This window comes from Notolepis coatsorum, assembly GCF_963971535.1.
Source record: "Notolepis coatsorum genome assembly, chromosome: 7".
NCBI lineage: Eukaryota > Metazoa > Chordata > Actinopteri > Aulopiformes > Paralepididae > Notolepis > Notolepis coatsorum.
The window spans coordinates 4755161-4766487 of NC_140171.1; the positions used below are offsets into that span (position 1 = coordinate 4755161).

Sequence of the window (11327 nt, forward strand, 5' to 3'; positions counted from 1 at the left end):
GCTGAAGTGAAAAGAAATGGGCTTCATGTGAAATCAGAGGCCAAAGAAATAATCGCAAAACACAGGAGAGAGATGCTGGACCAGGGGGGGGGGGCTCTGAGGAGGACCAGGGGGGGGGGGGGGGTCTGAGGAGGACCAGGGGTGGGGCTCTGAGGAGGACCAGGGGGGGGGGCTCTGAGGAGGACCAGGGGGGGGGGGGTCTGAGGTGGACCAGGGGGGTCTGAGGAGGACCAGGGGGCTCTGAGGAGGACCAGGGGGGGGGGCTCTGAGGAGGACCAGGGGGGGGGGGGGGTCTGAGGTGGACCAGGGGGGTCTGAGGAGGACCAGGGGGCTCTGAGGAGGACCAGGGGGGGGGGGCTCTGAGGAGGACCAGGGGGTTCTGAGGAGGAGGACCAGGGGGGTCTGAGGAGGACCAGGGGGTCTGAGGAGGTGGACCAGGTGATGCGGAGCTAATGATGGAGCATCGCTGTCGGTTGTGTGATAGTAAAGGGTTAACCTTCTGTCGTGTGGCAGTGAACGGGTTAAAGAGTCTTCAATTGAACTCGTTGGAACCTGCGGAGGTCCTGAATAAACCAAAGTCTTCCTGCTGCGTTTCCTCTTAACGCCACCAGGTGGCGGTGTTCTCCTACAAACCATACTATTCGACGGGCCAGGAGGACCCAGTGTGATTCATACCATAGATATCTATAGAACACTAGATAGCTTAAGGCGGAGTCACCAGCGTCACTGAACCGCCGCCATCTTGCTCCAGTCAGCCTTGAGTGAGAGTGAGTGAGCTGCACAGACAAAAATACTCATAACTCGCTGAAATATTGACGATTTACAAACGGGTTGGTTTGCTATAAACATCAAAGATGTAGTTATGCTACTGCATACTTATAAAAAAAAAATTTAAAGATGTTTTTTTTTTACAAACCGCTTGAATCATAGCCAGGTTAATAATGCTTGTAATAAACCAAACCGTTTGTAAATCTGCTCTCCATTGGCCGGCAGCGCGGGCAAGCTATCTAGTGTTCTATATATATCTATGATTCATACAACCTGAATGAACGAATGACAACTTTATTTAACAGATTGCAGAATGGGTACAATACAGCACGGCTCAATACACACAATTGTTAAGGGGATGCAGACCAGAGAAAGACGTTTGTCTTGTTTACATCAGGGTCCCCCATTTTCAATTCATAGTGACATTTATGACATACACAACATAATATGACATCATGACATTTATGGTATAGGGACATACCGGTATCTAGTACTGTTACATTTGTGACATATATACGATATGCAAATATACAGTACTGTTACCCATAGATCCTGACAGAGAGTATAATATACATACGGTGGGGAGGAGACTGTCTATTAGGAGGGGGTGGGGGGGTGGACATTTACAGGGGCCAGTTTCGGATTGCAGCCTCCCGTAGGTGCTCTTTAAGAGCGGTTTTGAATGTGGGTAGTGATTCACATTCCTTTACAGCTGTGGGTAGGGCGTTCCACATTGATGCGGCATAATTGCTAAACGTGTTTAGTCCCTTGTTTGAGCCGAATCTGGGTTTAACATGATTTGTTGTGCTTCCTCTGGTGTTGTGGTCGTGGTATTCACTGACCTTTGGGAAGGGGGGGGGGGTTGTGCTTGTGATGATAGGCGATTATTGAAAACATGAATGATTACAGAATACTTCACTCATAAACCATCAAGACGAATAATTATTCGACAAATAACATGGTTAATATTAGGCTATAATAGGTGTATATAGCAAAAGCCTTATTACTTTCTGTAAAATGTCACATCTAGTCTCTACAATGTTTGCAATGCATGCGAAAAGGGAAACAACGGGTTTTTGGTTTGTAAATGTTTGAGGACTACTACCTTGACAAAACGCAGTTTTTGAATCACTATGCTTCCCTGAGGTCAAATAGAATAAAAACCGGACTACTTGCCGCACGTCGGAGCGTGCAGAGACGGAGCCGCGATGGCGTTTGATTGATTGTTATTTAAGACGAGTCGGACTATGTTGTGTAACTTGTGTTCATTGTGCTGCTTTTTTAAAGTGTCCCGACCCATATAAAAATATGTCTTAATAAAACGTGCTTAATTAGGTCGAATTATGCCTTTGTCTCTGTAAAGGCCATATGAGTGTTTTGATTATTATTATTATTATTATTATTATTATTATTATTATTATTATTATTATTATTTCAAATAGAAGGATATGATTTATGGGAATGTTATGATTTATCTGTGTAAGAGCCAAAGCTATATATATTTCGGTTATTATATTATATGAATGTTTAATATTGATTGGATTTAGATAAAGTCATTGAACCGTCGTATTTGTCATAATAGGGCATGCTGGGACCTAGAACCTTCTAGAGCGTCGTGGTGATGTCATAATAGATCTTTCTGGAACATAAAACAGACTGGAACGTTTGTAGTGATGTCATAATAGACTTTCTAGAACATAGAACATTCTAGAACCACAGTATGACATATTGATAGAACGTTCTGGAACATTCGTGATGTCACTGTATGATGTCATAACCGAACATTCTAGAACATTTGGGTCTCTATATAGCCACGATTCTCTCTCTGGGTCAGTTGCATCTTCGACCAGACTGGACGGACCGAAAGGATGGACTCAACAATGAACTGAAGCCAGAAGCCAGTGTGGTAAATTCCCACAGAACTTCTACAATAATTTGAGGTTATTGTAGTACAGTACAACGAGATTGATTATCTGGAAGGAGGAGAAAGGGATCATACGTGATAGAATTGTTGACCTCCTCATCTGACTTAAGCAGATGAGGAATAAACGTGTAGGCCAGACAAACCATGAACTATAGTCCAATTCAACATTTATTTGATCAGAGCCAGGAGACCAAGGTGAATAGGACAAAAGATTATCAGAAAACATTAACAGGGCTATCTGTGTACAGAAATTACAATCAGGTTTGCATTCTCAAACCTCAATAATGTACATAAACAGTCACTTGGTAACATAATTTGAACATACATTGACCATGCTGCACACATTATACATGAGTAAATCTGGTTTCAGACATTAAGGATTTACACTAAACTTTAAACAACAAATGGTGTTTTCCCATGTATTTACTCACATAAAATGCATCAGTCAGTCTCTCTCGGTGGTGGAGCGGTGGAGCCCACAGACCCCTGGGGTCGGTTTGGTCTGGGGCTCCCGAATTACCAATTTGTCTCCTCCTATATACTACAATTTCTAGCCAATAATAGAATACAGTTCACCAACACAGTTGATCCAATCATGCGTCTCCTGTGGGCGATCTCCTGTGGGGGCTGGCAGCCCCCACCTCTGGGCCGTGGCGACGCGATGGGACAGAGACGGAGGGGGCCCGTCGGTGGCCCCCGTCGGTGTGGTCCCCCGCTGAGTACAGAGGGGTTCTGCTGGTGGCCCCCGTCCGTGTGGTTGCTGTGTGAGTCCAGAGGCCTGTTCCAATAAACCTTTTACCAACTGTATCTCCATATGAATTTACACATTTCTAATATTATGATTTACTCTTTTGATACTAAACAGTTGATTAATAGATAACTTTGTTTGTGAGTTAGTGTCCATGCTTCAACAAGTCTAAACTGGTCTGCCCTGTGTTCAACCCAGCTGTCTCTGCTTCTACATTTACATACTGTCAATTCGAGAAGGTGTTGTTTGTTCTCTAAATTAGTCATTGCTTGAGTGGGGGTTGAAATAACTGTTGCTGCTGTTATCTGATGTAACTGTCTCAAGTATGGTTCCTTATTTAGCCACTGAGTCCACTCTGCTATTGAAAGGTAGCTGTGATGATCTCTGATTATTCACACATATTATTTATGAAATTCAACTCAATATTTACCACACCAGCAAGTAGATTTAAAATTACTTCGTAGTGTGCCAGCCGTAAATCTACTTGCTGGCTTCTGGCTTCAGTTCATTGTTGAGTCCATCCTTTCGGTCGCGTCCAGTCTGGTCGAAGATGCAACTGACCCAGAGAGAGAATCGTGGCTATATATAGAGACCCAAATGTTCTAGAATGTTCGGTTATGACATCATACAGTGACATCACGAATGTTCCAGAACGTTCTATCATGATGTCATACTGTGGTTCTAGAATGTTCGGGCCGGGGCTCCACGCCACTGGTCAAATGACTTACTCGTGAGTAGCACGTCCGTTGATAAAGAAAAGCAATGTCCACAGCCGCTCCGTGTATTAGTAAAGATATTCAAATGGTTTATTTGCAAAGTCTTTCTTTACAGAAGTGGTCCTAAATCTACTTTCCTAAAAATATTCCCGTCACTCATATACATACTATACTACAAGTTTGAGTCTGGCTGACCGCCCAGTGTCAAAGCCATTTCACACTAATTACGATGCCAATATGTAATGGTGAGAACCGTCCTTGGTGTGCGAGACAGCTTTCTATATGATTGATGCCTCCACTACAATGGCGGGCTCCTCGATGTCGCCTTTGCTCTGAACCATCCTCAGGTCCAGCTGAGCCGGGCTGGGCCTCTTCCCCGGTCCCGCCCGTTCATTGGCATAGGTAATGGTCCTCTTAATGACGTGATGCATGACGGAGACGGTCTTTTCACAGGCAGTCTTCAGGTCTTTGGGGTGGTGGTGAGTCCAGGCGAGAAGCATGGCTGCAAACAGGTCCCCCGTCCCCACAAACACCGCGTCTACTTTGGGGATCTCAAGACGGATCTTCTGGCTACTTTTGGTCCCATCTGGTCCCACTATCTTCTGACTCCCGAGGGCCACCAGGAACTGGTCTCCGCGTTTAGAAGGGAGGTCTGTGCTGGTGAGGACCACCGTCTCTGGTCCCATCTGATGAAGCAGGTCCATCACCTCGACGGCGTCTTCCTCTGTTCTCATCTTCCTCCCCGTTAACAACTCTGCTTCAAACTGGTTGGGAGTGAGGATGTCGGCGACCGGTACCACCTTGTCCCTGTACACTGGCAACAGGGCCTCTGGGACATACATGGCACCGTGATCTCCCATAACTGGATCACAAACGTACACCAAGCTGGGATTGGCCGCCTTCAGCTCCCGAACCATATCCACCACCGTCTCCAGGAAGGACGTGTCCCGGCTGTACCCCGTGAGAACGTAGTCGTAGTGGTTGACATTATTGAGTTTGATGCCCTCGTGGAGATCATTCAGCTCCTCTGCGGTGAGCACCTGCCCCTTCCAGTGGGCATAACCTGTGTGATTGGAGAATTGCACCGAGTTGATTGAGTCCACTTCAAACCCGAGCACCTGCAATGGGAACGTTGCCGACTTGTTCCCGACGTATCCCCTGACAACGTGACTCTGGATGGACAACACGCGGCACTCCATGTCGAGAAATTAAGCTAAAAAGTAACAGTACAGTACAAATATGACAAATATTTATGACGCTTAACGCCGTGCAAAGAGTCGCAGTGCACGAGCTCTCTCGCACGCTGAAACTTTGCGTGAGGTTAAGAAGAACTCGAGCATTGAAGGACGGAAGCGAGCAGCGCTCTTAAAAATGTCTTTGTAGTGTGCCAGCCGTGAATCTACTTGCTGGCTTCTGGCTTCAGTTGATTGTTGAGTCCATCCTTTCGGTCCCGTCCAGTCTGGTCGAAGATGCAACTGAGCCAGAGAGAGAATCGTGGCTATATATATAGAGACCCGAATGTTCTAGAATGTTCGGTTATGACATCATACAGTGACATCACGAATGTTCCAGAACGTTCTATCATGATGTCATGCTGTGGTTCTAGAATGTTCTATGTTCCAGAAAGGTCTATTATGACATCACCACAAACGTTCCAGTCTGTTTTATGTTCCAGAAAGGTCTATTATGACATCACCACAACGCTCTAGAAGGTTCTAGGTCCCAGCATGCCCTATTATGACAAATACGACGGTTCAATGACTTTATCTAAATCCAATCAATATTAAACATTCATATAATACAATAACCGAAATATATATAGCTTTGGCTCTTACACAGATAAATCATATCCTTCTATTTGAAATAATAATAATAATAATAAAAATAATAATAATAATAATAATAATAATAATAATAATAATAATAATAATAATAATAATAATAATAATAATAATAATAATAATAATAATAATAATAATAATAATAACCAAAACACGCATATGGCCTTTACAGTCTCTATCAACTACATATAAATATAGATTTTTTTTTGCTTGATAGACGAAGGTTGCAACATAATTATGTAATGTCATGTCGTTGGCTGTGAGAGCAGCCCCACTGCACCCAGGCAGCGCAGCCGAGTGAAACCTTGTTGGCTGCGTCACAGTCACGAAAGGGGCTACTTAATTAATTACTCCAATCCACTTTATTTATAGAGCACATTTAAAAACAACAAAGTTTACCAAAGTGCTGTACAAGTCCCACAACATAAGATAAAAAAATATATATATATGTATTATAAAAAGAAAAAATCCCCCGAAGCTTCGAATTAAAATCGAAGCTCGGCCCGAAGCTTCGATTGCCAAAAGAAGCTTCGAAGGTCAGCCCCCACCAATTTCGAACACTGCGGAATTCGAAACTGGCCCCTGTAAATGTCCAAACCCAACCCCCTCCAATGTACAGTCATAAATGTCATTATGAATTGAAAATGGGGGACCCTGATGTAAACAAGACGAAAGTCTTTCTCTGGTCTGCATCCTCTTAACAATTGTGTGTATTGAGCTGTACTGTATTGTACCCATTCTGCAATCTGTTAATACAATTTTAAATCAAACCACAAACCAATGAAGAAAGAGACGTGTTGTTCTTTTCTTGATGGACTGAGCCCATGGCTTGATACAGTCATAACATTTGTTGACTGTAAACGGGGTGCATTGTGCGTTTTTAAATTGTATTTGCTGTAAAAAGGCGTTAACATCTGTAATGTTTGACATAAAACAGACCTATATTCTGATTTACAAAGTTCGAAAACGCTAATTTTCAATCTACTGATCCAACTCGTCAATAATGCATGTGAAGGTACCTCACATTTTTACTAAAAACGTAACAAGATTGGTGCTTTAATACATCTACCGTTGGCATGAAAGGGGCACTTCACCAAAGAACAACGCAGATTTTGCACATAATCTCACACGCATCCAAAAAGGTTTTGCCCAAATTCTTTCGTTCTGGAATTAACCAAGGATTCAATGTTCCCGATGACATCACTGGTGGCCATATTTAAACTCACCTACTCTCAATAACTGTCAAACTAAATGAATGTTTTAGAGTTTGGGAATTTGCGCGAGATTAGTCGCCCTTTAAGAACTATTGCTGTGAAAGGCTTTGCTGCAGGAAGTTCAGTGTTCATTATGTTTTTAGTCACGGACTAAATCTGGCAAGGTCGCCCATCATCAAATCTGACATCTTTACTGTAATTTCTCATTTTAAAGGCATCAATCCAAATGTAACAAACCGATGAAAAAAAAAGAGACATTGTTTTTTTTCTTTATTTGATTGACTGAACTCTTGATACCAGGACTAACACTACTTACACTAGACAACAAGGTGAACGTGAGTTTGCTGTAAAAATAAATAAATAAGTGTGTTTATGTTGGTAATGTTTGAAGTGATGAGGAACTCTTAAACTGCTGGTCTGTCATTCTGCCCTAAGGCTTAGTTACTGGTGACAGATATGATACCCACCACTGTGTCCTTTATGACAGATATGATATACTGTGTCCTTTATGACAGATGATACCCACCACTGTGTCCTTTATGACAGATATGATACCCACCACTGTGTCCTTTATGACAGATATGATACACTGTGTCCTTTATGACAGATATGATACCCATGCACCACTGTGTCCTTTATGACAGATATGATACCCACCACTGTTGATTGATTGATTGATTGAATAGTTTATTGGTTTAGAATGGAAAATCACACATATACATTGGATCACAATATGAAAACAGGTATACATTTTCTCCATTTACCAATAGTATTTCATAAAACACAATAAAGCCATAGGCTTGTTTCCATTGTGGTCCTTCATCATTGGTGTCAGTGGATTTATGTACTGGTGTGTGGACGTGGGTGTTTGTAGTGTCTGTATGTCAGGATGTGTGGTATAAAAACAAAAAAATACATACAATAATATTCCATTTTATAGACAATAAAATAATAAAAAAGGGAACAACACATATTAAAACCCTTTGTTCACTACTCCCAGCTTCTGCTACTTATGATCCACCTCTTTATAGCTAATTTAAAAGTGGAGAAGGGGCTTATGGTCTTCAACTCCATTGGTAGGCTATTCCATTGTACTGCTGCTGAATATAGGAATGCGTTTTGGCCTATTTTCCTATTGCATCTCACTGGGACGATGTCTGTAGGGCTCCCCCTGGTGGCGTGTCCGTGTACATCCCTTACCATATTAAAATATCCACTGAGGTACTGAGGGACAGTATTCCCGAGTATCCTATGTGTTATGTAACTTATGCTGAGTTTTATTTGAGAGACCCTCTCCTCAACCCTGAGCCATTTGAGGCTGTTAAAATGTGTCTGTGTAAGGTGAGTCCTGGGATGGAGTTTTAAAATCATTCTAACTAATTTGTTCTGAGCTGTCTGTAGCCTACCTTTCAGTGCTACTGTGATGCCAGTGTACCAGGAGGAGCATGCGTAGTCATAATGCATGTGTCCTTTATGAGATATAATACCCACCACTGTGTCCTTTATGACAGATATGATACACTGTGTCCTTTATGAGATATAATACCCACCACTGTGTCCTTTATGACAGATATGATACCCACCACTGTGTCCTTTATGACAGATATGATACACTGTGTCCTTTATGACAGATATGATACACTGTGTCCTTTATGACAGATATGATACACTGTGTCCTTTATGACAGATATGATACCCACCACTGTGTCCTTTATGACAGATATAATACCCACCACTGTGTCCTTTATGACAGATATGATACCCACCACTGTGTCCTTTATGACAGATATGATACCCACCACTGTGTCCTTTATGACAGATATAATACCTACCACTGTGTCCTTTATGACAGATATGATACCCACCACTGTATCCTTTATGACAGATATAATACCCACCACTGTGTCCTTTATGACAGATATGATACCCACCACTGTGTCCTTTATGAAAAGGTTGGATGGCCTTCTCTGGTTGAAAGGTGTAACTATCATTGGTTGTGGGATGCTCGATATTGGCTTTTTTACCGATACCGATATTGTCCAACTCTTAATTTCCGATACCGATATCAACCGATACCGATATATGCAGGGTTTCCCCCACCAAAAAACTGAATAATTTCAGGTAATTAACATTACATATGTCTTGTTGTGGAATTAACATAACATACATTATGCATACTTTTGACAATAAATAAAATCAGAATTTGTTCTTACTTGCTTGCCTGGGTAAATAAAGGTTATAGAAATGTAAAAAAGAAAAAAAAAAATTCTTTTTTGAAAACCGATACAGATATTTTCCGATATCACATTTGAATGCCAATATCGGCCGATAATATCTGACATTAACGCTTCCCCCGGTCCTGCGGGACCAGACGGCAACCCTCCTCCCGGTTCGGCTGGTCCAGGTGTCGGACCTTCACAACTCCCCTTCAAGACACCACTTCACACTACAACATTGCCAACCGGTGGGCTGATCCAGATGTGGCAGATCTGGCATCAGCTCACTCACCTGATTAACATTATTTGCTGCCATTTATGTTTGATATATTCGTTGTCTATGTTGTCTTTATTATTTCCACTGTGTTCGTCTTGTGTCCCTACTGTCTGTGTTTTGTAAATGTGTTTTTAGTCTCGTATGTCTCAGTTTGTACAATTGTTATTGTTTTCCCCTGTGTGCTCTGTATTCTAGTTAGTTCTGTCTACTACACCTGTGTCCTGTTAGTAATTACCCTCTGTCTCTAATTAGTGTTTGTATTTAGGTGTGCTGGGCCAGCATACACTTGCTGGTTCATTGTTTCATGTTACCTGTGTGTCAGTCGTGTTTCCTTGTTTTCTGTTTTGAGTAAACCTTGTTATCGTCACAACGCCGACTCCTGCCTCCTGTTAATTATCTCTCCGTCATCTGCTGCAATTGGGTTCCACACTCCACCATGCCAACGAAACGCGCCACTCGTAACAATTGGTATTTGTTTATTTTTTAAAGCCCTTATTGGTAAACCTCCCTCTTACATCACAACACTGTTGGAATGGAATCTTGGAACCTATTCTACACGTTCAAATGACGGGTTCTTAGAGTTTTCTCTGAACTGGGAAAAACTGCCTTTTTCCTTTGATGCTTCCAAACACCTGGAACGCCCTCCGACTGACTCTGAAGCTGAAGGTTCTTCCTTCAAAATACATTGCTGCTGAAGGTCTCTGCATTTAAAAGTATGATCTCCGACCACCGCGTGTCGACTTGTAAGCGTCTTAGCTGATCTTTATTGTTTATTCGTATTCATTGTGTATGAATTTAAATGTGATTTTTTTTTTTTTGAATTTGTCGACAACCGTGTCTTTGTTTTGTAAGCTTCTTACAAGTTGAAACAAAGGTTTGGAATGAGAAAGTAAAACAGACATATATTCTGATTTACAAAGTTCCAAAAACGCTCATTTATCCATCTACTCATCAAACTGTTGAGTAATAATAATAATAAAATGGATTTGAAGAGAGAAGCGCCTTTCTCAGACTCAAGGACACTGTACAAAGAGAGAGAAGCTATATAAAAGAAAGGGTAAAAAATATGAATATATATGTATAGTAACAACAGGAAAAAATAAAACAAATAAGATAAAAAAAAAAGGAGGCAAGGTGCTGTCCAATTGGACGAAACAATGTAATGTTGTACGTAAAGTAATGTACGTGAACATACCTCACATGTTTACACAAGAACTAAAACCCAAATCGGGGCTTTAATATATAACACATCTACCGTTGACAGACACAACAACCAGCACTTCCAGAAGCTTCCAAAGCCCCCCAAGACGAGATGATCAACAAGACAAAATGGACTCCAGACGTATTGTATAAAAAAAAAAAAAAAAGCTTTAATGAGGCTGTACAGATTGTTAAGGTTCACATGGCACAGTCCTGCACGCCCCCGCGCAGTACAGTATGTTTACGACAGACCTTGCGTAACATTGGACAGGCTCACCGACCACCTCGCAGCATGGGAGTGAGGAGGAGGTGGTCGTCTGCGAGCGGAGGTCGTGGTGGGCCCCCCGGGATGATAACAGAGTTGCCGAAGACTCTGAGCTTCAGCAGCAGCGCAGAGATCTTGAACAGATAGAATGTGTCGCG

The 11327-nt window shown here is 42.1% G+C and overlaps 1 protein-coding gene across 1 annotated transcript; it reads right to left on the minus strand.

Moving 5' to 3' along the window:
- Positions 1 to 4434: 4434 nt before the first annotated feature.
- On the minus strand, positions 4435 to 5355 carry LOC311231535 (pyridoxal kinase-like; the record flags this gene model as incomplete). The annotated part of the gene is made up of 1 exon (XM_084318157.1): positions 4435 to 5355. One exon carries the CDS (start codon positions 5353 to 5355, stop codon positions 4435 to 4437), a length of 921 nt encoding a protein of 306 aa, XP_084174283.1.
- Between the last annotated feature and the right edge of the window lie 5972 nt (positions 5356 to 11327).